The 27,932-nt window shown below is 38.7% G+C and overlaps 1 protein-coding gene across 8 annotated transcripts in view; it reads right to left on the reverse strand.

Annotated features, from left to right (window-relative positions):
• Positions 1–27,932, reverse strand: part of CACNA1D (calcium voltage-gated channel subunit alpha1 D) — a 249,273-nt gene that overhangs the window by 49,626 nt on the left and 171,715 nt on the right. For 3 of the 8 annotated variants that reach the window (XM_087954781.1, XM_087954779.1, XM_087954780.1), the window contains exons 29-34: positions 26,832–26,942; positions 23,232–23,315; positions 12,799–12,837; positions 12,260–12,388; positions 10,301–10,366; positions 7,586–7,677 (exon numbers count right to left, since the gene is read on the reverse strand). In XM_087954781.1, coding sequence (XP_087810907.1) covers positions 7,586–7,677; positions 10,301–10,366; positions 12,260–12,388; positions 12,799–12,837; positions 23,232–23,315; positions 26,832–26,942 — 521 coding nt within the window. Of the gene's footprint in view, positions 1–7,585; positions 7,678–10,300; positions 10,367–12,259; positions 12,389–12,798; positions 12,838–23,231; positions 23,316–23,635; positions 23,720–25,695; positions 25,726–26,831; positions 26,943–27,932 lie in introns of all 8 variants that reach the window. The other 5 variants (XM_087954782.1, XM_087954786.1, XM_087954784.1 and 2 more) reach the window with 4 other exon arrangements.

A 27,932-nucleotide genomic window follows, 5' to 3' on the forward strand; every position in this document is an offset into this window, starting at 1 on the left:
AACAGTTTCTCCAAGATCATTTCTGTTGCTCCCCACTAAATTTGTTCCATCCCTTCTATTAAATAATGCCATCTTGTTAGACCAAGGACCAACTGTGCCTTTCGGTTATGGCACCTAACCTATGAAGCAGGCTTCCTCATGCATCCTGCTCACCCTCCTGGTCTGTGAAGTCTTGATTTCACAAGACTGTGAAGTCTTGATTTCCACCCTCCCCAGATATTGACGAAAAAACATAACTTTCCAGGCAGTTAGATAAACCCAATGTAAGTGTGGTTTGTGTTGTTGAGTCTGATACTTTAGTATATATACCACTTGACTATATGAATGTTGTTTTTTATTTGATCTATAGATGTTTTATTCTATTGCTTTTGTTGATTCTTACACAAGGCAGACAGCCATTTTTAAAATAAAAAAAAATAGACAAAACCAATTTTAAGAGAGTATTATCTATGGGCATCTGGGACAAACCATGTTGTTGAAAAAAATGATGAAACGTGAATATTTGTATCCCAACATTGAGCGCAGATAACGTAAGTCACATGGTTTTGTTGTGTTGTAAAAATACAGGTTTCATCATTTGCTTTCCTGTACCACTGCAGCCAGTCCCCCACAATCTACATACCTTGGTAGACAAATTCTCCTCCATGCTGCATCGAGAGCCCAGGATGGATTGACTCCTTCCTATGACGTCATTTAGCTGAGTCTGTACTAAGATATAAAAGCCAGCCCCCCCCCCGGGAGAGACCCCAGCATTTGACTCAGCTCCTTTCAGTCAGTAGCTGTGTCTCTGAAAGCGTTCTGTTAGATAGCACTCACCAGCGATCTTCAGTACTTTTTTTCCTCGCTTCAAGCAGCTCCCAGGGATCTGGGCAGCTGCTCTTCCAGGAGAGCAGGGCTCTCTCTCCTGCAACGTTGGGAGCAGCGTTACCAGAGCTCTGTGCAGGCAAGCTGGGCAGCGTCTGTAGACCTCCCCCACGCCTGCAGTTTGGAGCGATCATATAAACGATCAGCAAACTGATAAGAGCACAAGCCAGCTGATCGTGTGGCTGGATGCTGCATTTTTCCCTTGCTGACTTCGCTCGGGGCTCTGTATAGCCTAAGGAGCGATTCTTTGATCTTGGAGCCTGTTTCCTCTCGTCAGCGGCCATCTTGGATTGAAGCCTTCCACCATGAGGTAAGTGGCCATTTTGTAAGCCCGGGAGCCATTTATACCCTAAGGGACTTAATAGAAAAAATTCTAAACAGCTTCTTTCCAACGGAAGAGCCTTTATTCTACAAATGGAGCAATATATGGCTCAGGCAGAGCTTTCCCCCCAGTGGAACAGTCTCTTAAGCCCAATAAGAGAAAAAGATGTAGGCAACGCACCCAATCAGTCCAGAGGGAGGTGGCTGCTAAAATCAAAGCTAAGGCTCTAGCCCCTAAGAAGGCAACTCAGGCTGAATTGAGGGCAGAGAAGCGCAGACATGCAGCTCTAGAGAGGCAGTTCAACAGAACTATTCAACAGAAGGGAGTGCAACTACAGCATGTTTCAGGTGACACTCGTGGGCCCCAGCCAAGCCCTCCCAGGGGAGGAGAAATTATCTATGAGCCTTTCCATCCTCCATCCTGGTCTCCTGAGGCTCTTGCAGTACAATCAGATGCTCAGGATCTAAGCAGATCTGGGCCTTATTTCCAACAGGCTTCTGGGCCCTATGCTCCTCCCCCTCCCTCCAGGCCTGTAGCCACCTTCACTCCCACAGCAGCAGGCCTTCAGCCTTCTGCCTCTACCTTTGAGCATAGACCAGGGGATATCCAAGATGTTGTCTCATTGGCCATTAGGCAGGGATTGGCTGAAGGCTTCAAGCCAATTCTTCAACCTCTGGAAAGGGTTCAGGCCCTTTTCCTTTCTCAATCTATAAGTTCCTTGCCTCGTTGCCCTGATTTACACAGGCCTTAGGACCTCAGGGTCCATTCTTCTCTACCAGAATGGGAGGAGGTTGATGAGGAAGGACGGCCTTCACCATCTGAACACAGTTACTCTTCTCATTAAGAGTGTGAAGAGGGCGAGATTTTTGACCAAAATCTTTCAGAGGAAGAGGATTCTCGCCCAGAGCAGACATCCTCTGCATTGGTCTTCAAACCTACTCTCTTCAGGCCATTACTCAGCAAGGCCTTAGTCACTGCCAAGCTGTCGCCAGAGGAAGTGGCTCCAGAGCCACAAGGAAATCCCTCTAGCCAAGGGGATTCGCTCTTCTCCAAGCCTGTAGTGCATGCAGAGATTTTGCCTTCTCCCACTTTGTTCCTGGACATGGTCAAAGAACAGTGTGCTTCTCCTTCGGTAGGTCCTCGCCCATCTTCTCTGGATAAGCATTTCTACAATGTCAGCACAGCTCTGGACAATGCCCTGGCAGTGCCTTCTGTTGACATTCCGGTTCTGGCCTCATTCTCATCTTCTGGCACTCCCATGGAGCCAGAAGATATCCTGAAACTGGATGATAAACGCTCTGAACAGACCCTCAAGCACAATCACCAGGCCGCTGCTTGGGCTGTTAAGGCTTCAACAGCAGCATCTTTTTTCACAAGGGCATCCATATGGTGGCTGCGCCAACTCCAGAATAGATTGCCTGCTTCTTACCTTCGGTCTCACCAAGACCTTAATAAGCGGCGGAATTCACTGCGGATGCCACTCTCAATTCCGCCAAATTTGCATCCAAGGCCATGGCATCTTCTGTAGCAGCAAGAAGACTTTTATGGCTCCGAAATTGGCAGGCGGAGTCACGCCGAAAATGGAAGCTGGCTTCAGTTCCATTCACAGGTGATAAGCTTTTTGGTGATGCTCTGGAACCTTATCTCATTGAAACCAGAGATAAATGTAAAATTCTCTCTTCCTCTGGGAAGAAAGCCGACTATTGCCCTGCTCCTTATCGCCCTCCTGCCTTCCGAGTAGAGACCTCATCTCGCTTCCCCTGCTCTCAGAGGCTGTACTCCCAATGCCAAGACCAACGGGTGGAAGCATCTGGCAGGCAACAACCTTCTACTGGTAAACGACCCTTTCGGGGGGGAGGGGGCATTCCTTCCGTCGTTCTAAGTAATCCCTTGTTCTCCCCACCCATTGGAGGTCGCCTAGCCTTCTTTGCCTCCAAATGGGAGGAGTCAACGATGGACGCCTGGGTGCTCAGCACTATTAGGCCAGGTTTACAATTGGACTTCCTAACGCCACCCCTTAAATTTTTTTTGATCTGCCCTGTCTCTCGGGACATTTCAAGGCAAGCTCTCATGAATCAAGCCATTCAGCACCTTCTTGAAATCAGGTCTATTCAACCTGTTCCCCCCTCTCAACAGGGATGTGGGCTTGACTCTCGCCTTTTCATCGTTCCCAAAGCCTCACGGGGGTGGCAAGCCATCCTTGATCTTAAATTTCTCAACCAATTTGTAAAATACAGGCGATTTAAAATGCAGGCTCTGCATTCTATTTTAGAGAGCGTTCGGGAGGGCAACCTCCTCTCTTCCATTGATCTCACTGAGGCTTACCTCCACATCCCAATTTGGCCTCATCATCACCAATTTCTCCGTTTCTGTTATCAGAATACCCATTACCATTATCGAGCATTTCCCTTCGGCCTCTCATCGGCTCCAAGGGTCTTCACAAAGGTTCTGGAAGCATTGATGGCATCTCTGCGTTCTATTCCAGTGAGGATCCAATGCTACTTGGACGACATTTTGATTCTGTCCTCTTCCATCCATGCGGCCCATCGGGATCTGCAAATTACCCTGTCAGATCTCCAGAGCCACGGATTTTCCATCAACACCAAAAAGAGCCAGCTCTCTCCCACAACCAAATTGCAACACGTGGGAGCAGTCATCGATACCATGTCATGCCAGGTTTTCCTGTCCGTGGAAAGAGCTCGTGGAAAGAGCCTTGCAGAGATCATCAGCCAGATCCAGCAACATCAAATTGTCCCCCTGTCGCTGCTGTCCAAACTTCTGGGGAAGATGGTCTCCTGTATTGGCATTGTCCCATGGGCTCGGCTCCACTCCCGACCCCTCCGATGGTTCCTGCTTCCCTACCAATGAGCAGGAACCAGCCACTCATCCATCAAGGTCCCACTCCTACCACAAATCTGGAGATCTCTCAATTGGTGGCATTCCCCGTCAATCTGGAGTGGACTCCTGTTCAGGGACCCAGACAAGCTAGTGATAACCACCGATGCCAGCCTCCTGGGTTGGGGCTTCCATATGTAGGATCAGATAGCTCAGGGTGTTTGGTCCAGATCAGAGCAGAACCTTCCCATAAATTGGCTAGAGCTCAGAACCATTTTTCTGGCTCTCAAGCATTTCAGGCAATCAGTGACCGGCTCTCATGTTCTAGTCCTTATGGACAACATGGCTGCAAAGGCTCATGTCAACTGGCAAGGGAAGACGAGGTCCAAAGCCCTCATGAGATTGGCTCTACGGTTGGGGTTATGGGCAGAGAAACACCTGTTGTCGATCTAGGCGGACCACATCTCTGGGGTCGACAAATCCCAGGCTGACTGGCTCAGCAGGAGCCTAGTCGACCAGGCAGAATGGTCCATTCCTCCATCTCTATTCAGGGACCTTTCCTTCAGATTCGGAACACCGGAGGTGGATCTTTTCTCCACTCCTCAAAACGCCCAAGTCACCAGATTCTTCACCAGGTTTCCTTGCCAGGGAGCGGAGGGGACCAATGCTCTTCGGTGCAGATGGCCCAAGGGTCTCCTCTACGCCTTTCCCCCGCTTCCCATCATTCCGGCAGTAATTCAGAAGATGTTGGAGGAATGTGCGGAGCTCCTCCTCCTGGCACCCTATTGGCCAAGGAGGCCCTGGTTTGTGGACTTGGTCAACCTATTGGTGGCTTTTCCTTGGAGGATCCCAGCCCATCTAATCTCCCTTCACCAGGGGGCCCTGCTCCACCCAGAGCCCCAGTGGTTCAAGCTGACCATGTGGCATTTGAGCGGCAGCGGCTAGAGGAGGCTGATCTTCCAGAAAGGGTCATCCTCACTATCCTGGCATCTCACAAACCTTCTACAAGGTGCATCTATGATGCCACCTGGAAGGCTTTTTCCTGATGGTGCCTCAGGGAGAGTCTTTCTCCTGCTTCAGCCCAGTTGGTAGAAGTTCTTAGCTTCCTTCAGCATGGGCTGGAGAAAGGTTTGGCCTCCAACACCTTATGCAGGCAGGTTGTGGCCCTCTCCTTGGTCCTTTCATGAGGTTCGCTTCCTTCCTTATCTCATCACCCTTCAGTCAGGAGGTTTTTGAAAGGGGCTTCCAACCTGCACCCTCTGGTGGTTCACAGGATCCTTCCTGGGACCTTCATATGGTCCTTAATGCCCTTACAAAGCCCCCCTTTGAACCCCTTAGAACAGTGTGTCTCTGTTTCCTGACTCTGAAGGTAGTGTTCCTTGTTGCCATCACTTCTGCCAGGAGGGTTTCCGAGCTTGCTGCTCTTTCCATCAGACAGGACCTTTGTTCCTTTCACAATGATAGGGTTGTTCTTCGTCTGGACCCCTCATTTATTCTGAAGGTTAACACCTGGTTTCACAGGTCCCAGGACATTGTTTTGCCTGACTTCTGTCCTTTCCCGCACCATGACTTAGAGCGGCAGTGCCACACGTTAGACGTAAGAAGGGCTCTTAGAATATACATTAAGCGCACTTCCTCCTTCAGGAAGTCGGAAGCCATATTTGTTTCCTTTTTCCCTTCTCACTTGGGGCACAAGGCCTCTTCTCCTACTATTACCAGGTGTTTCAGGTCTTGCATTGAGCAGGCCTACAAAGTTGCGGCCCTTCCGGTTCCCCGAGGTCTGATGGCGCACTCTACCAGAAGCGCGGCCACTTCTCCTGCCTGGGCAACCCAAGAATTCTTTGAGGAGATTTGTCATGCGGCCATGTGGACATCCCCATCTCCTTTCTTCAGACACTACCATCTGGATGCCTTTGCCTCAGCAACTGCAGCCTTCGGCAGACGGGTGCTTCAACAAGTGGTTCCACAGTCGCTGTGATGAGCCAGACGAGGACCCACCCGTGGACAGGCAAGCTTTGGTATGTCCCATCCTGGGCTCTTGATGCAGCATGGAGGAGAATGGGCATTGGTAGAAGTTACCATGAATGCCCTTTCTATCTATGCTGCAAGAGAACCCAGCCCCTCCCTTGATTTGTCTGGAGAGGGTAAGACATATTTCTGTGTTTATTTTGGGCTTTCAGAGACACCTTTCAGTCTGTCAAGTATCATCAAAGCTGGGGTCTCTCCTGGGGGCTGGCTTTTATATCTTAGTACAGACTCAGCTAAATGACGTCATAGGAAGGAGTCAACCCATCCTGGGCTCTCTTGCAGCATAGATAGAAAGGGCGTTCATGGTAACTTCCACCAATGCCCACTGTCACCAAATTTTCTTAGTCTGAACTTTAGTCTGCTGCTTAACTAGCTTATACTATATATTTTCTAATTGTATGGTGCTACCTCGGCACTTTCTGTTCCCTGGATGGGGCTTTCCTTCTGCTTTTCCTATGAATTTCCCATTTTTTAATTTATTGTTGATACTTCTTGTAACCCCATTGGACAGGACAGGGAGACAGCAGCTATTGAATGTATACTTTTAACACAGACTTACCTAACTGTACTGTAGTGTTATTTGGGGCAGTCACTGAGGACAATATATGTAGACAGTACATGATTAGGCGACCTAAATTGCCTTTTATTTTTCATATGTAATGTCTACTCATGTTCAATTACACATTCTCGTATCAGTCTTTGGCAATCAACATTTTAATTGGAAGTCACTGCAGGTTATCTCCTGCAGTCCTTTCTCTTTTTCTGTTAGCTACTGATGACCACAGAAAGCATATCTACTCATGAAGTGGCTCTTTCTGCATTCTGAAAAGTATTGAATGGGACAGCTGTTTCAGGCTGTTTACAATATGGTAGAAGTTAAAGTGAATATTTTCATTTCTTTTTAAGTAAAACATCGAAGGTCTGAAAAATGGTAAAAATCATTTTTTTAAAAAATCACCAAATAATAGAGAACAAGCAAGAAGCTGCATTTCCTGCATTCTAGCTTCTTCACTGTCATTTTTAATTCATTGGCAGGCTAAATATATGTGGAATACTCAGAAATTCCTGCAAAAGTATCATAATGATTCACCTGATGTCCCATTAGATTAGATTAAGGTACGTTAAATATTTTACTTGTTTTTGACCTATATATTATATGTACTGTTGAAGGAACAGAAGATTAATTTCGTATGCTAACAAAGAGTTTTTTCACAACCTACCACAAAATCTTTCCACATATTTTTGAACTCTTTTTTTTCTTCCTAGAGTTTTCCCACAAATTCAGGGTATCCTTTTTTCAGGTCAACCAAGGACTGATCCATTTGATTGCAACAGGAATTGGTCAACTGGTTTATTGCCCTAGCCTGATGTTGTGGGCTGAGAAAGAAAATGACTGGCCCAAAATCACCTAGCCAGCTTTCATGCCTAAAGTGGGACTAGAACACACAATCTCCTGGTTTCTAACCTAGTGTCTTAACCACCAGACCAAAATGGATTCTTATGAACTTTATGCCAGTAAGAACAAATAAATTCTACCGGAAGAGAAGAAGCACCGCTTGGGGGAAGGTTTGAAAGTTGTTGTTCCTGTTAATTTGATTGCCATCTTTCAGAGCAACTTTGCCAAATACCTGAAAGAGAAGTAACAGTTCATTCATGGTAACCTTTTGCAATTTTAATAAACCCCACAGTTGGGTTTCTGCAGTATTGAATCAGATGCTTGTAATACGAAACCTTTTTTTTATTTTTGAACTCCAATAATTATTATTATTATTTACTGGCACATTGTTCCTTAGCCATAATTGTCAGATTTACAAAACAGGTTGGTAGTAAACTTCAGCTCTCCTGGTGTTTAATCTCTTATTCTGGATTATTTTACCTGATAAAATAATTAGGTAAAATAGTTATCGGTTTGGATAACTTAGAACTCCGTCATTTGTGGTCAAACCTAGATATTGCATACAAAATTATATGTAGTAATGTTTTACCCGTAAATGACTTTTTCTGTTTTAATCACAATAATATGTGCACGAACAACCGCTTTAAACTCAATGTAAGTTTCAAACTTGACTGTAAAAAATATGATTTCTGTAATAGAGTTGTCAAAGTCTGGAATGCCCTGCCTGATTCAGTTGTCTCAGCTACAAATTTTCAGAGTTTCAGTCACAAATTGACAAGTGGACCTTACTTCATACTTAAGTGGTCCATTAGAGGGGGGCCTGCATAAGTGCACTAACGAACCTATCATTCCTGTCATTGTATTTTTATTCTCTTATTATTCTCATTTTTGTTTGACAAATTCCAATAAATAAATAAACAAATAAATGACTTTTAGATATGAATCAATTGGATGAAATTCTATTACAGACAAAAATGCCTTTATATAGATCAGTATTCCAGTTAAAACTAGTTTTTTTTTCTTCCCGTCTTTCTTAGTTAACTGATGTTTGGGCAGCTTAAACATATTTATCTAATTCTCTAACATCCAGAACACTGTTTGCCATTTTGCCATATTTGGCCCTTGCATCATCTCCATCTCTATTGTCTTGTCCTCATCTATGTCATTCATTTCTTCTTCTGGTTGTGGGTGGCTGGAGGGTCTTTGCTTGTATTTCAGTTTAGATGAGGCAGTCAGGGAACAGCTTAAGGTGTTATACTCAGAATGTGGTTGCTTCTCTAATATGATGATTCTTGACTCTTTACAAATGTATCTTTTCTTTTATGTACACTGAAAGCATTTGCACCAAGACAAATTCCTTGTGTGTCCAATCACACTTGGCCAATAAAGAATTCTATTCTATTCTATGTTGTTCCTCAAGATGCTGAGTTTGGACACTATAGGGCTGGTTTTGTTTCTTTCATCCTTCTGTCAACCAATTGGCTTATTAGCAAGAAGCTAAAAATTAAACTTTAATTGTTTGCTGCTAACCGTGTAAATGAATAACTTGAAAATTAATTATTCAATTGATGAGAGCATGAAGCGCATGGAGTAGTCACCAGACAATTGACGGAGGCTTTTCACTGGATTGAGTATGTTCCTTTGGGTTGGAATTTCAATCTTCACATGGGATTTTGCATATTAACAACATAGATAGCAGCACAACACAGACCTATTCTGGTGCACAGTATCAGGGTCATTAGGTAGACCAGACCATAAAATCAGCTTCACATAATAACTACTTATATTTAGATTGACTTATAAAAGAATCATGAAAGTCTGATTGGGCTGTATCTCCACCTCCTTATAGTTTATAGAGAATTAAGAAGGAATCTGCTTGAACCAATTTTAAATGTTATTTGGACATTCTAAACTTAAATCTTTGGCCAAATTCATGCAGATCTTTATCAAGGGTTATCTTTCTGACTCTCTACGTTGGTGGGCATGCATTGTGTATGCAACAAGATTTTAGAATGGCATGATTTTCTGATGGTAGCAAAACAGATATTGAGTTGTGGCATATACTTGGAAGAAATATCCCTAAAAATGATTGGTGGAGCATCTTTGTGCTATGACAAACAGGCCCAGAGCAAGACTGAGTGAAAGAAAGTAGTACAGTTGTAAGAAGTGGAAAAGGAAACTGAAAGAAACTGGAGAAAAAGTAATGGAAAATAAAACAGTGGGCAGAAATTTGCAACCCGCCAAGCAGCCTTTGGGATTGAATTTACAGCTTTTATACATTCTCATGTGCTTTGTTTTCCCCAACCGCGAATTAAAAGGGCCAAATACTTTAGCACTTTGTTAAGGAGCAGCTAGTTTAACCCTTCAAAATGTTTATTATATTTATCGGCAACTTTTCTAATTCTATAATATTTAAAGAAAGATCCTGTTTATATTTAGTTCTGCTGTTTTCAATCCTAATTCCTAATATGTATTTTTTCTGTTGCACTGCTACCATGCTAATGATCACTAACTATTTCATTGGTTTATCTATCACTATATCAATTGCCATGTTATGGCTTCTTTGCAAGCTTTTACTATATAGAATAAGGTGTTGCAATACACAAACCTCATTTCCCATCTGTGAATGAGTTAAATAGCATTGACTGCAGTTCAGTCCAGGGATTAAAAAAAAAATCCTTTAACTGCTAAGTTTGGCCAAGAGTCTTAATGAAAGTGTTGGCAGCAAATTAGCACATTCTCTATATACAGTAGGTACTCTAACACAGTTTGACAAGAGACTGTCAATATGCCATCCCTTAATAACTGGCTTACATCATGTACTTCCTCATCAGGAAATAATTTGTTTTTATTACCTGCATTCCAATAACTGCATAGATGAAAAACAACATAGCTATCAGAAGGGCAACATATGGTAGAGCCTAAAATGAAAAGAAGTTTAAAAATAATAACTTGCACCTATTTTTGAAGCTATTATGCATGGACTATACATTTTTCTGTTTTTAATTTCTACTCATCAGAAATAAATAAAAATTGGCAGGATTGGCAGAGAAATACAGTTAATTAAAATGCTATCTACACATGAAAGTATGTTGTACTAAATTACGCTAATGTGTTGACTTCAATGTTGCTTGCTGTTTCAGGGTGGTGACTCTACATAAAGGTGAGTCTTATTTTATTTTATTTTAAATGTTATTTTAAAATAACGTATACAGGTAATCCTTGACTTACAACAGTTCATTTAGTGACCATTCATAGTTATTACAGTACTGAAAAAAGTGGCTTATGACTGTTTTTCACAGTTACAACCTTTGCAGCATCCCCATGGTCATGTGATCAAAATTCAAGTGCTTGGCAACTGGTTCATAGTTATGACCGTTGCTGTGTCCCAGGGTCATATGATCATTTTTTGCAAACTTCTGACAAGCAAAGTCAATGGGGAAGCCAAATTCACTTAACAACCATATTGCTAACCTAACTGCAGCGATTTACTTAATTGTGACAAGAAATGTCATAAAATGGAGTAAAACTCCCTTAACAAATCCTCACTTAACAACATAACTTTTAGGCTCAATTGTGGTTGTAAGTCAAGGACTATCTGTACAGGATTAGACTTTATGATTAATAAATGCTTTTGAAACTAGTACACCACAATTTCTAATAATTTCAATTAGTAATTTCCATCCTGTTGAACAATTAAGAAATATGATGGCATATTTCTGAATCAAGAATTAGCATGGTTGGAGTAACGGTAATGGTTACGAACCAGGTTATTATCCTTGTAATCATGGGCACACAGAAAATATGCTTCACCAATTTCTTGTAAAAATATTTAATCAGAACTGCAAAGAATTGGGCACAATTTAAGTGCTATGCAGATTATTATATTATTCAGATCAGAGGTGGTATTCAGCAGGTTCTGACCAGTTCTGGAGAACCGGTAGCGGAAATTTTGAGTAGTTCGGAGACCCGGCAAACACCAACTCTGACTGGAGATTTTACAGTATCCTTTCCCCTGCCACACCCACCAAGCCACGCCCACAGAACTGTGAGTAAAAAAATATGAATCTCACCACTGATTCAGATCTATACTCATTATCATATCTTTGTTGGTATGGGGCCAAATACCTATGGAACTGTCTTCATCCCATCACCTCAGCTCATCCCACCCAACCAGGCAGGAAGGGTGTGTTACAGATCCCATCATTTAAAGAATTCTTATTGGTGGATTCTAGCTGTTGCCCCCACCCTGTGGAATATTATTCTGCAGAGGTGAGACTTACCCCAACTTTCCTAGTATGCCAAACAGGAGTTAAGACATGGCTCTGCAGCCTTACATGATGAGCCCAGGGGAATATGCAGTCATGGGGTCAGCCAATTATCCCCTGAAAGCCCTCTCTTCCCCTTTTAACTAATTTTAATATCTTGTCTCCTCTTAAATATTTAAAATGTTTTTAACTTTTATATATACTGTTTTATATTTTAACATTTTATTGTATACCACCACCCTGTATACCACCATCCTCAGACACACAAGGGAGCTGGGCAGTACATAAATGTAAAAAATAACTAAAAATAAATAAAATAATGTAAATATATATTCCAATCAATATGTATGCATACTCATGCGGACATACACACAAAAATACACACATACAAATGTATACACACAACAGAGAGACACAGAGATATTGAACATCCTGATAATACACATCACCATTGTTTATACTGAATTTCACTCTGGCTCACCGTGCAATACCTAATACATTGCATTTTGGCTCGAAAAAAGCAATTATTTTAAATGTTACACATACCTGAAATGACTTAATAAATGTCCACAATAAAGTTCGGATTCCTTCTCCCCTGCTGAGGAGCTTCACTAATCGCATAACTCGGAACAGACGGAAAAATGTGATGGAGATTCTAGCACTGTCTTCACTGTTCTATAGGGTATTATACAGAAATCAAATCATGTTAAAAAGCAGAATACAGAACAATTCAGGAAAAAGAAAAACAATAACAAATGCAAAGGTGAAAGAAGTAAGGTTGGAATATGTGTCTTTAGGTCCTTTTCCATTTTATAATTATGAGGTGACAGGAAAAAAATTACATGCTGGTACACAAAATCTGTACAAATGCTTCACTCATCACATGCATTTCCATGCTTTCCACATTGTTAATAGGGTCAAGTTGAATTTGCCTGTGGTACTCTTTGATAGGTACATTGACAACAAAATCAATCACTGCATACATTTTTATAGGACAAATACAGAAAAACCAGTGGAGGAAAGAATAATAAAAAGAATAAACTTGAAGTAGAGGTACAATCACTGGGGTTAGTTTGCTATCTTACCCCAGATTCATCAGTTGTGACAGTTTCACTTGGCTTTGGCTTTAAAAAATTAAGAACATTATATATTAAAATCAAAGTAAAGATGCTGAAAAATAATTCTACTTGATGATACTGTGAAGAGGGGAAAAAAGAATTCAAATTAAAGTTTCATAATATGATGCTGATTAAGAAAAAAAATCCTTTTGACCAATGCCTTCATTAGTCATTTACGTTACTAACAGAACTGTGCAAAATGTTATGTTCCACACTGTAGTAAAATACACTTTGTTATTATTAAATTATCTGACCATAGTTGACTATTATGATAGGCTTTCCTTTAAATCATCCTTCCCCCAAATGATGTCTTCCATATCTGTTGGAACACAGCCTCTCAATTTCTTATCACATTTGTGTAATTTGCAGAATCCCAACACATCTGCAAACCATCAGGTAAGGGAAAGCTCTACTGATCCACTAGTCTTCAATTTGTGGGTAGTTATCCTAACTGAGTTGGGAGCTGATGGTATAGAAGTAACAATATCACAATTTTTAAGGTGAGAAATTGTAAAGAGAGAAACAGAGAAAGTGAAACAGAAAAGAATGGTGCCTCTCTATATAAATTATTGTCCTTTTTACTATAAAACTCAGAGGTATTTGAAACTTGTTTTGTGTTGTTTTGGTTATCATAATGCTTCATAACAGCATAGGATTTGACGAAGGGCTATTATTCACTGGTGGAGATTCCATAGAATGGTGAACTTACAAGTAAGGGATATGGTCTAAGATGAATACTTGGCATTCTGTAAAGTTATCAACACTGTGTTGGTAACTTTAAAGGCACATCTGAATTTAGATGGATAATAATTCATGATTTATAAAAAATTGTCCTTCAGTTTCATCATTATTCTAATTTTCTCATAGTACAGAGATCTAAATTCTTATCAACTTCAGAGAAGTCCCTGTTTTACAGTCTATCACTGCCTTTCCTGCCTTTGCACTCTCTAGATATGATGGAACTGCAAACCTTCAAATTTAGTCCAGGTAAATTCTGAAGATGGAGAAAGTTAATCTATACTATCCTACAAGAACATTTTTCGAGTGCAGTATAAGTTGTTCTATGTTCACCAGCAAATTAAATGAAGAAAATAAAAACTGAATGGAAAGTTCCAGTGACAATCTGTTAATAACTTTGTTTCTTAAGAAACAATATGGAACTGAGAAATTTTGAAAAGTCTCAGATTTTAATAATTTGGTGATTGTATTTTTAAAGGGAAGAGAAACCACAAATGCAACAACAAGGGAGCAAGAAATACAGCTCCTGTAAGAATGTTTGCATGTATTATTAAATGAGTATTGGTCAAGAAATCATTATGAAGTATAGGCAGCATATTGCCATAGTACGTGCAGATGTACTGCTGGCAGTAACATTCTGTGATGATAAGGCTAATAGCATTTACTATCCATGGGGGCTTTCCACTCTCTGTGGAATTCAAATTACCACCTGATTGGGAACAACTGAGATAAAAGGTTGCTTTAACATCCTGAACATTTGATTGGTTCCTGGGGACAGCAGAAGAGTACTGGGTTATTGATGTCATTGACTTGATTTTAAAAAAAGCTTTTCTCACATTCTTAGGATAAAGAGTGCATTGTTGCTTTACCATTACTTGAGTGCAAATGTGATTTTCTTGCTCTGAGAGACATAAATACATACAGAGCACAGATCGAGTTAATTGCAATGGTAATAAAGATAAAAGTCAAGAGATAGTGAGAGAAATTCCCAAATCCTTGCTTCATATGGCCAGTCATCTGAATATAAACTGTAATAGCAATTAAGTTACAACTGGGTCTACTCATATTAGAAAATACCCCCAAATATTTTCTGACATTTAACAATATAATATTTGATGTATGTTCTTTGCTCAAATAAGAGGCAATACTCTCATACCCAGGAGAATATGCTAATTAATACTGGCTAATGTGCATAAGGTACAGATTCCTAATATTTAGAATTGCTAAGAAAATGGACTATTTGGTCCTTACTTTATTAAAACATTTTACCAAAAGCAGTTAGATCACTTTGTAATCTGGCTATCATGTCCCCTCCAGGGAACCACAGACCACAAGTTGAGAACTGCTCCTTTAAAGGACTAAATGTGCCTGAAGTATGAGGACAAAAGAAGAGCTCTAACCTGGATTTTATTTGAATGTCTAAATATGTCTCCCAGGATTCTTTCACAACATTTTTTTCATTTTCATTTTGCATTATATTATGTATATTAACATCTCAGTCTACAGTTTTGGAAGTCAATATGCTGAATATGCTGAAAAGTCCTTTTATGTGGATTTTAAGAATCTTTGTAAACCTATCTTTAGAAATGAAACAAATATGACACATCTCTTATCTTGTCTAGGCAAAAGTCACAAGAAATAAAATAAGGAGGAATGACTTGTGATTACAAGTAATGATTACTTACTTGCTATGTATCATTCATTTCTTCCCCTTTAAACTATAGTCTGTTACTATTACCAAGCATCAACCATCTCCGGCGATGAAATACTTGACATTTCCCGCATTGACCGAGAGCTTAAAAATAGAGACGGCTCTGTGGCCCCACGCTTGTGCAGGATCATTTGCAAAAATGAATCAAGCAAACGTAAACTCATTTACACTATAAACTCACTCGCCAAAACCAACACCAACCACAAAAACCTCCGTTGCCGCCCTGACTTAACCATACAGCAACGTGCCCGCTCCCGTGCACTCCGCATCGAACTCAAAACCCGTCTAGACAATGGAGAGAAGGACCTGTACATTGACTACCATGCTGACTGCATCAAAAGTAAGACACGCAACCCAATACCCAACTTTTACCCTCAACCACTACCCTACCTCAACCACCTACCACCACCCACCATCACCCAAAACTACCCACCACCCACCATCACCCAAGACTAGGCACGCACGCCCCAACTACCTCAATCCCAACTGCTGCCGGACTTAAATGCAAACTACTCAATGCAAGAAGCCTCGTGAATAAAATACCTGAATTTCTCATCCTCTTAAATATGGCTAACTTCGACATTATATTTGTCTGTGAAACATGGCTCAATGCATCTCTCCCCGACTCCATTACCACAGTAAGAGACTATCATGTTTACCGATCAGATCGTGAAAATCGTCGAGGAGGTGGTGTTGCTATATTCTATAAAAATCCTTACATCTAAAAATATCCAAGTTACCCAGGAGCTTGCCCTTCCTGAAACCATCATCTGTGAACTATCCTTAAATATCACAATTCGATTCTTACTATGTTACAGAGCACCTGATTATGACATCGAACATATAAACAAGCTAAATACACTACTAACATGGGCTACATCCTGCCCATACCCTTTTATCTTTCTTGGAGATTTCAATCTACCTCATATTGACTGGACCCTAAATAATTGTACAACTGAAATCATACACACAACCTTCTTCAATGCTATTACAAATCTAGGTCTTGAACAACTAGTAACCAACAACACTAGACTGAACAACTGCCTCGATCTCATCTTCTGCAATAGTTTGAATTTAATTTACCGAATACAAACCAAAGAACCCTTTTCCAGTAGTGATCACAATATGATTGACTTTTGCCTCAACATACGTCACGCAAAAATCACCACAACGATGTCATCCCTAGTTGTAACTTCAAAAAGGCAATTATGATCTTATAGATAACGATCTCTCATCCCTCGATTGGCAATCTCTATTCACTGGATGCAATACTGTTGAAGATCATTACAACATATTTTTACTTGAAGTCAAAAGAGTCATCAAACTATATGTTCCAACAACAACTCCAAAAAAAAAAAAAAAAAAGCAGATTACCCATATCAATAAGGAAACTTCAATCCAAAAAGAGATCACTCTGGCGGAAAAACAAATCTGGTCACGTTGCTAATTTCAAAAACCGATATAAAAATTTATGCCACCAGATAAAGACCGAATGCACCAATTACCACATTAAACAAGAGGAAAACCTTCTAAGCACCAATTCCACCCGTGCTTTTTACAATTTTGTAAACAACAAACTAAAAGACTCAAGGTCCATCCCTCCCTTGATAGGACCTGATGGTAAAGACTGCAGCGACGACACCATTAAAGCCAACATCTTTAACACATTCTTCGGCTCAGTGTTTGTAAACAGTAATGGATCATGCCCAATGTTTCCTAGCCGTACCACAGACAACAATAATGATCTAATACATATCGATTTTACAGTAGACAATGTTGAAAAAGCACTACGCAACCTAAAACCATCTCTATCTATTGGACCGGATGGAATATGTGCCTACTTCTTAAGAAAACTATCCGCTGCCATAGCCAAACCTCTAAGCATAATCTTTGAAAGATCTTTCAGAACCAGCTCCTTGCCCAACCTATGGTTACAAGCCACAGTCATTCCCATCTTCAAAAAGGGAGACCCAAGCCTAGTTGAAAATTACAGACCAATCTCCTTATGCTGCGTCACCTGTAAAGTCATGGAATCAATTATTAACCAATCCATCATCCTCCATTTAGAGACAAACAACCTACTCTCCAATAAACAATTTGGTTTCAGAAAAAAACTATCCTGTAATCTGCAACTCTTACACTGCAAAAACATATGGACTACTCAACTCGATCAGGGCAAAGCAATAGACGCAATCTACATAGACTTCTGCAAAGCCTTTGATTCAGTGGTACATGACAAACTACTCCTAAAAATAAAATCTGATGGTATCTCTGGACAACTGAATAACTGGATAGAAGCATTCCTGTCAAACAGACAACAAATGGTCAAAATTGGGAACGCCCTATCAAATCCAGTACCTGTCAATAGTGGTGTTCCCCAAGGCAGTGTTCTAGGACCAACTCTCTTCATAATCTACATAAACGACCTTTGTGATCATATCAAGAGCAATTGCGTTCTCTTCGCTGATGATGTAAAGCTGTTCAATACCACAGACAATACTACTACCCTTCAAAAAGATCTAGACTATGTATCTGAATGGTCTAACATATGGCAACTCCAAATCTCAACAAATAAATGCTCTGTCTTACATATTGGTAAAAAAAATCAGAAAATAAAATACAAACTGAATAGTCAAGATCTTGTTGATGACCCAAGCTCTGTAAAGGACCTGGGAATACTCACCTCTAATGATCTAAGTGCTAGAGCTCACTGCAACTACATAGCCAAAAAGGCATTAAGAGTTGTTAACCTAATCCTACGTTGCTTTTTCTCTGGTAATATCTCACTACTAACCAGAGCATACAAAACATTTGCTAGACCAATACTCGAATACAGTTCATCAGTCTGGAATCCTTATCACGTATGTGATATTAACACAATTGAGAAAGTCCAGAAGTATTTCACAAGAAGAGTTCTCCACTCTTCTACCCGTTATAGAATACCTTACGCCACCAGACTCGAAATTCTAAAACTAGAAAACCTCGAATTACGCCGTCTTCGGTCCGACTTAAGCATGGTATATAAAATCATACATTGCAATGTCCTACCTGTCAATGAATACTTCAGCTTTAACCATAACAACACAAGAGCACACAACAGATACAAACTCAAAGTAAACCGCACCAAACTTGATTGCAGGAAATACGACTTCAGCAATAGAGTGGTCAATGTCTGGAATACTCTACCCGACTCTGTAGTCTCTTCCCCAAACCCCAAAAACTTTAACCTTAGACTGTCTACTATTGACCTCACCCCTTTCCTAAGAGGTCTGTAGGGGGCGTGCATAAGCACACCAACGTGCCTACCGTCCCTGTCCTATTGTTTCTCTTATTCTTTTATTTTTCTTATATGTACCCATTTCATATATTCACAACTATGTATACACTTGTACTTATTATCTTGTAAACAATTGACAAATCAAATAAATAAATAAATAAATAAATATTGGGGAGAGTAGTGTGATATCACAAATACGTTATTTATTTATCAGGGGTATAAGTGCTATTATCTAATCTCCACATTTGGCTTTACAGATAACTGATATCAGTTTGAGTTCTAATGAAATGGCTTATATCTGTTGACACTGCTAATGCTGCATCCTGTTTTCACAAGATAGCTATAGCTGCCAAAAGGTAATGAGTTTACTAAAAATAATTTTAGAATTTTTTAAGCTGCTAGATTTATAGATGACATTTTTAACACCACTGGATTACAAGGTATATACTTTTATTTGGGTGGGTGGACGGACGGAAAAACAGACAATGATAGATAGATAGATGATAGATAAAAGATAGATGATATGCATATAGGTAAACATTCATCTTTTAAAAAATCAAAATATATAAAAATCCTCTTCTCCAATCTTGTGTCTTATTTTACTTTTGATTGCATGTATCTATTTGTAGCTTCTGTTTTCCGTTTCATACCTGGTTTAATTTAAAGTTTTTGTAGTTTCTTTGAATACATCATTTATTTTTCTGAGCTCATAGCCATCTTTGGAATAAGGAGTGCAGGCACATATGAAAAATATGAAGAAGGCAGTTCAAGCATGTAACCAAAACACTCTTCTTTATTCTGTAAGTTGTGAATGCAATGCATGTTTTACAGGGGACAAGATTTCCTGCCATTTTAAAACCCTGCCTGAATGCACTCGGGGGAGAAAGTTGGGATATAAATTAAATACATAATCACAAAATAATTTTGAAAAGTGGCACAAAATAGTTAAAAGCTAAATAAATCTAGTGTAGAACTGTCTCAAAATATAGCTGATATACTTGAAAGGCCTCAACAGAGAATGGCACACCTAGTGGAATCACTGATTCCAGAATTTAACTTCTTTAACTCCTAAATTTCAGATGAAATCTACCTTCCTGTAATTGTGGCCCATGAGATCTCTCGTCATGTGCTCAACGCAGAAGACAACATTGGGAACAAATATAAAGCTTTAGTTTTTTAAAGATATCATTATTCCTTGATGTTCCACATTGTTCAGACTGCATGCTGAATAAAGTTTTTATCATTACATTTTAGGAACGACACACGTAAAGTGGAAGATGTCCAAAAGAAAGAAATCAAGGATGGTAAGGAACCTAGGAGGAAATATAATCAAAGGGTTGCCATATAGAAAACAGGTCTATGCTTTTTTGGAACAACAGTCATGCACCCTGAAATACCATCACCCAACGGTAACCAAGGAAGAAAGAGAAATAAGATACAGTAGAAGAGGATGCTTCTGGATCCTGATCACATGATATGCATACTTTGGGACTGTGGTTACTTGCGATCCCATGTAAGGGAAAAGACTGATTTTATTAGCAATGAAGAGCTTTCCTTTTGTTCTTACTTGACAAGAATCATATCTCACAGCAAACATCCTTCCATGCTTCATGAAGGGTTGATAATCCATCATTCAAAGTAAATACCATTGAATACATAAATATGAATCTACTTTCTTCCATATCACCTTGATTTTAAAGTTTGTTTTGTTGAAGCAGACAGTGCAGACAACTCATGAACATGCTCTTAAAATAACCATCCAAACTATTTCTTAGCCTGACATGTTAATATTACCATAAGTTCTTATAAAAATAAGTATGTCCATAGTGAATTTTCCAAAACACTTGACTTCTTTTTCCCAAGTGGGAAGGCTAGCTAATTGCTAATACTAGTTTTGGAAATCTGGCACAAAAACCACAGCTATTTGACTGTCTAATAATAAAACAGAGACAATATAAAATATATTTTCTAATTGTTTATTATACTTTTCAACTTCGGAACATAAATTTCACAAAAAAACTCACCACAGTAAGCCTGTAGTATATAATCCAGCATGAATCATTTAGATCAGTGTTTCTCAACCTTGACACTTTAAATCTTGTGAATGTCAACTTCCAGAATACCCCAGTCAGCTATGCTATGAATTCTGGGAGTTGAAGTCCACAGGTATTAAAGTCACCAAGGTTGAGAAACACCGATTTAGATAACTAGAGCTAGCTCTTAAAAATAAAACGAATATGAAAACTAGTGTCAGAGCCATTAGCTAGACCAGAGCAGGAAATCAACTCCACAAGAAGGCTAAAAATACTTTTAGTGAGATTGGCTATAATAATCAAATCTTGCAAATCTGATTGTGCTGTACCTTCTCTTCTTCTTTATCATTTAATAAGTTAGGGAGGCTTCTATCTGAGAGGCTTCTGAATCTTATTTGGCTGTTGTGGACTTTTAAAAAGTTTCAGCTCTTTCTGCCTATGTACCCTTTTCACACATCTCAGGCAAAGTCATTTCTTTATAGCCAGTCAACAAAAGCTCATTATTGCTTGATAAATTAAATCAAAGAAGCAATTGCCCCAAATAAACATGAGGCATATGTCCTTAATAGATCAATGACACAAAACCACTTTGCTTAGCAACCATAATTAAACCGGAAACTATGATCACTTAACGGCCACCATCACTAAGTGGAAAATCATGTGTTTGTGACTGGCTTAAGGCCTTCCCATTTGTAAACCACCATGATCATTAAGCAAAATATCACATGACTTCCTCCTTATCTAGTAACTCTTTTGTTGTAAACCAGTTGCAAAGAGCCCAAGTGACAGTCACATAGCTATGGGACGCAGCAATGCTCATAAATGTGAGGAATGGTCACTAAGCAATTTTTTTCATCAATGTGACTTTGAACATTTGCTAAATAAGGCAGTCAGTGAATGAGGGCTACCTGTACTTTTTCCCCATCTTATGTTCCAATGAAATCAGGGAAGAACCTGCCTGAATTATTTTGAATAATACCTTGCTTCCCAGAACTTGAGGAAATTTTCAGCCCTCTTTGTTTATACAATGGTTCTTGCCCATTTCCTTCAAGGTCATCATTAGGTCAGTATATTTTAGAGAAGCTATAATAAGGTGAAATAAAAACCTCTTTGTTTGCCAGCTTTTGTACAGACACAGTTTTTTTTTAAATGTAAGCATACTTCTTAAGGACAATTGAGAGTAATATTTGAAGGATTTATATCAATGGTCTGCATGCCAAATCACAATAACTCTTCAATATATTCCATCAGTTCTGCACCAAAACCTGAATCTCTTGTCTGACTATCTCTTTTAAGAGCAGGATACAAAACTTCAGGAATTTTGAGTTTAATATTGGATTAATTTGAACCAATCACAATATTTCAGTAACATTTCTATTTACAGTATGACAATAAAATAATGAAAGAAAGGCTATTCCCACAATTCTGATTTTTTTGAGAAAAAACATTGTGATAAAAATATAATACATAAATTGTAGAAACAGACTATGAAATACAGACATGTACAACACTAAGTTCAGAAACAAATGGCAAATCTTCTTGTGTCAAGAAGCAAGCAGAAGAAGAAGAAAAAAAGAAATCAAACTTCACAAGATGATCTATTATTGTTCAACAAACCAGCTAGTTTATTTGTACAAATCAGATGCCATATTAGCATGTCTCCAAATCCAGATATAGTCAAGTGCTCTGAATTCACTAAAGGAAATTTCAGGTACTATTGGATTAAGGATGAAGCAAGATGAAAGTAAATAGCTTATCCAAAATTGTATCTATACCAAGACCATTCCTGGTACACAAACTTAATATTGTGAATTTCTCAATTCACAGTTATATTTTACAATTAGATCAAAAAGGTATTATAACAGAGTAGTTAAGAAAGGTGTGTGTGTGTGTGTGTGTGTGTGTGTGTGTGTGTACTCCAATACATACGTTATAAGTAATTTGGAGCTTGCTGAATATTCCCTTCCCCTGGAGAAATGTTATTGAGAGATTATAAATAATTAGATATAATTTATAACATAAAAACAATCTATCCTGAAAAGCTTACAACTGAGCTCTACACTCTAATTGTAAGCAAGGTCTCCTATATCAATAAAATGTATTATTCTAATTATAAAATGTTTTCACTGAATTGGTAAGGCCATTTATAAAATATGATTATTAAAATTTGGATAATATATACTTTATCAATTTTTTTCTGTTTGCAATACAACCTAATTTTCTTCGCTTTCTTCCACCTTTATCCCCAGTCCCAAATATAGCTCTCTGCTAATGATGCAGATATCTCATGGATAGCAAAGTGAATCAGGCCTATGCAGCTTGTGAGGTCACTCATTGTGCTTGAGGAAACTCATGTTGTGCAGTTGTGACCATGTGGTCTTTTGAATGTGATATCTCAATTTCTATTAGAAATCTTTGTCATAGGAACGTGTGACTAGAATTCATGATTCCTCTTTTACTTTTGGGGACACAGTCTACAGACATTATTGTACGAATAATAGAACTCCAGTTTCCATACAAGGTATAAAAATCCATCTCTTAATAGAAGGCGAAAGGATGTATGACTCTTCCAACTACTCTTTTCTACCCTGATGCTAAATGATCAGCCATTACTTTGTATGGGGAGAATAGGGTTACTTACATTAACTTCGGTTATAGCAATATCAACGACGCTACCAACAACAATTAAGGCATCAAAAGTGTTCCATGCATCAGTGAAATAGTGCTGTTAGGACAAGCATTCAGTAGCACGAGAAAACAGAAACAGAAAAGAAAGAGAAGAAAAGGACAGTGTTATAACACAGAAACACAATGTACCAGTACTGCATCTTTCCATCTCAAATCTGAGAAAACGGGAAGCAAACTAGGAATTATGTCTGTCCTGCATTTGGAGTTAAGAAAATATCCAAAGTTCTGTGACTTGTCCAAATAACACAATAAAAGGGGGGAAGGGAAAACAGAGATAAAGAAAGACCAGGGGGAAGGAGAAAGAGAGAGAAAAAAACAGCACAGTGGGATTGCGGGTGTTTGCTGGGAAATACTCACATCGGCTTCACTGAGAACGATGTCTACTATGCTGCCAAGAACGACGAGGGAGTCAAACGAGTTCCAGGCATCACTAAAATAGCCCTGAACAGAGCAGGCAGGGTGCAAATGTTTGTAATTACATATAAAATGTCAGAATATTTGCATACTTCTGTTTAACTTTTTCATAAACAGAAATTACATCAAACAAAAAATTTGTGGCCTCATGAGAAGAGAATAAACAATATTGCCTACTGAAGGAAAGGCTTATATGTGACATGACACCACTGCCATATGCCGACAGAGTTCTGCAGCAGATGGTTTATGTTGTAAATATGGACATAGGGTACTGGCAGCATGAGCAAAGAATATCTGCGCTCCACACTGTTCCAAGGACAATTCAGAGGAGAATATTAAAATCTAAATATGATTTCATGCTTCTATTTGGTTTACTTCTGCAAACTAATATGTTGCAACACCAAACATAAAGAAGTGTCCCTTAACCTGTGTGTAGAGTTATGTTTTAAGCAGAATCACTCCAAATCTCACCATGTAGATAGGAAAACAAGAAAATGGTTTACACAGTGCCAGACTATTTCCCATCAGAGTGTATTTTTTTAAAAACTTGGCTGTGTTCGCATAGCATGCTTAACTCATCAATGGTAGGGTTAATGATTAGTATGTTGTGAGAACACCTATACTCAGCCTTAAGATAGAAAGGGGTAGTTTTAACATAAAATAGAGCTAGAATAGTTGGAGTTTGCCAACAGTTTCAAAGACAATTTTTTGGTAGGTGAGCTTCCTACAAAGATGGCTGCATTTTGGGTAGAAATGGTTTAAGTCAGTTATGTGATATGAACTAATACCTTGACTAATAGTTTTGAAAGGTTTCAAAACAATGGTGGGATTCAAAAAGTTTTACCACCAGTTCGGTTGGCGTGGCTTGGTGAATGTGCGCACGAAATGTGCACTTTGCGCAGGCGCAGAGGCATTGTGCAGGCACAGAGGCGTTCCAACTCACCTCCTGCAAGCCTGCACTTCAGTTGCTTCAGCAGCTGCCATGCAGAACTCTGCTGTGCCAGGCAAAGCAGCTGCACTTCAAAAGCAGAGGATAAAGGTGAGTACGGGAGCCCAGGTGGGCAGGTGAGTCCAACAGCAGAACCAGCAGAGAGAACCAGTTCAATCTCTGCTGCTCATCGCTGCTACCAGCTCAGCAGAACTGGGCTGAACCAGTAGAATACCACCACTGTTTCAAAAGGAAAATTCTCCAGATCTATTCAAAAGGGCTAAGGATTAAACCACAGATCTTCTGCCTAAAAGCAAGTATTCTAGCACTAAACTATGATCCTTCTGATGTTGTGTATGATTAATAATGCCCAAAATGAATTAAAAATTGAACAAAGTCAGTTTGACATACAATATCAGAAATTTTGAGAATAACTGTGATACTAATGGGCAACACACAGATCCAGTGGCTGTTTTAATCAGCTAATATGACTCTTTTTAAAAATAAAATTATCTCTCCAATTCCAACATGCAGTTAGTGCTCTTTGAGTCCTGAACATAGGAAATAAATAAAAAATAAGCCAGCAGAACTGATATTTCCAAATAAGAAATAAACCAAATCTTTGCTGTCTCAATAACAGGTGCTTCACGACTGTATTGTTTGATCAGCACATTTCAGGAGAAAAGCCAGATGGATGTAAACAAAGTTGGGTCATGAGAAGGTTGGAGTCACAAATGAGGAGTACCTCAGACAAAGTATGGGCACTCCAAAATGCTTGCCAATCCTTAACCAGAGAATGCTTGAATGAGCCCGTCTTACTAAGTCACTATAAGATTATTGGAATTTTAAACTGCATGTCACATATTAAACACTTAAAGTACACCTTTCCCATGCTCAATATTGTTTTCAGCAATGTGTAGGGGCAAAGCAAGCAAATACAAATAAGAACACAACTGAAAGAAATCGAGATGATTCCGGAAAAAGGAAAAATGCAATATATGGACAAGTCACAGCAAATAAACTCACACATCTCATAACCTTCATCACTCCAATAACTGAAGATGAAATTACTTACTAGGTTTCTTTTCTTTTTTGGCACACAAATCTGATATAAAATAGCAAGGGAAAATAATTCCATATTTGGTTACAGAATGCTTGGTTTTCATGACCTCATGAACTTTGCAAATTTATGATATTCAGGTTTTTTTTTAAATTGGAAAACAAGTAGTGGGATGGCTTGTAGCATAAAGCATGATATTGTCCCCCACTCCCTCATTGGTAAGTTGCAGGGCTAAACCCCCCTAGACTTCTGTGAACTGAGTATGCCCATCTGGAAAAGAATTCCTAAGTTAAAGCAGCTACTGACAAAGTTGAGATTCTTGGCTCAACAGACATTCTGATTCCAAAGGTGGCCTTATATGGAAGAGACTGTCTTCTAATGGAGGTTCATCTCCATTCAGCATGTTGATATTGGAGGACCAGATTTTCATCAGTTTTTAGAGATGACATGGTTTCACTCCTAGTTCAAAGTATAATTGACTACATGATGAATAATTGACATGATTTATGCATCTACAAAGCCTGGGATTATATTGGATCCATAACCAAAATAAAAATCTGATAATGGCTTATATCCAAATTGTTATATGAATAACAACTGAGAATGTTAAACTACTGATTTAATAAGTCATATTAAATTTCTGGAGTCCTTTGCTTTTTTGCAAACTGTTCATAAGCTAACAGTGCTTCCAAATGTGTCAGTGCCCACCTACAAACATATGCCTGTTCTATTTGCCCAAATTATATATTAAAAAATCTCTAAAATATTTGTGGGATAAGGACACTATTTTGTGTTATGCTACTACAATGGTTAAACATGCCTTGACATTGACATTCAATATGTTTGGGAGTGTAATATATGTTCAGAATTATCAGAAAAAAAGTGGATTTATAACATTAATATATTACTTATTTATATATTATCAGCAACACATTTTTTAAAAAAAATGTTTCTTCATTTTATTTCCTGCAGTTGCATAAACACTGTTATCAGATTTAAGATTTCTGGTGAAGATACTGTTTTTCTCATGATTAACCATGAAAAACTCACATTTACCTACTTATGTGTGCTGATCTAAGCAAAAAACACTTGTAAATTAAAAAGAAGCAACTAAAACAGAGATGCTAATTAAACCCTACATAATCTCTTACCTTCGGTTTAAATGCAATGAGTTTCAAAACCATTTCAACAGTAAACACTGCAGTAAACACCATATTCAGAATATCCATTGCATCATTAAAAAGTTTAGACTGTCCATAGTGCTATGAATAAAACAGATGAGAAAAATATTAATATAACTAAATATTTTTTCAGGCAATCAAAATAAACACATCTCTAACACTCTAACACAAATCTTATACTAAAAAGATTAAATATGTTATTCTGTGTTGTTAATATTTCACAAGGACAAGTTTGGAAAGTGCAGCAGAAAGGCTAAAAACCAGGAGATCGTGAGTTGCAGTCCTTCCTTAGGCACATTAGCCAGCTGTGTTACTTTGGACCAGTTATTCTCTCTCAGCCCAATCCACCTCACAGGGTTGTTGTTGTAGGAAAAATAGGAGGAGGTAATTGTATTAGCTATGTTTGCCACCTTGAATTATTTATAAAAATAATAAAAGTGGGATTAAATATAAATAAATAATTAAAAACAAACATATGCTAGTCTCTTATTGCCCAGCTACAAATAGCATTCATTTGTTGGCGCTTTCTAAATTTACTATGAAATTTATTATGATACTGATATCGAAAAAAAATATTGTTCCCTATAACAAGACATTATTTCTCCCAATATTAGGAAATAATTGGTCTCAACATTTATTAAGTCACCCTTATCTTTATCTTAAAATATCATTTTTTCCTAAACCCAATTGTTCTTTACCTCCAGCTCCTTTAAGAAAATCAATCACTACTGATATTAAATATGATAATCCAATTAAGTTTGCTCTTAAACAAGATTTGTAAGCAATTCTCGAAAGCTAGCTTAATAGTAAATCATGATTTCTTTTAATCAAATCATGTTATTTGTTAAAGAAACCACAATGCCTAGATTTACATCTCAATTGTTTAAAAATCATAACGACTACCTTTGCAAAAAAGCACCAAACGAAAAAACTAAATGAATAACATCATGACTTGGCATAGCATGTAAATTCAGGTAAAACCAGTAAAAAGGAACTGACTAGCTTTGACCAGAATTAAACTGGAAGCTGGCAATTCAGCAATTGGCTGAATTCATATATTGTGCTAAAATG

Source organism: Notechis scutatus, chromosome 2 (assembly GCF_049901735.1).
Source record: "Notechis scutatus isolate UNSWTSFEM ecotype Mainland chromosome 2, rNotScu1.2, whole genome shotgun sequence".
NCBI classification, from domain to species: domain Eukaryota; kingdom Metazoa; phylum Chordata; class Lepidosauria; order Squamata; family Elapidae; genus Notechis; species Notechis scutatus.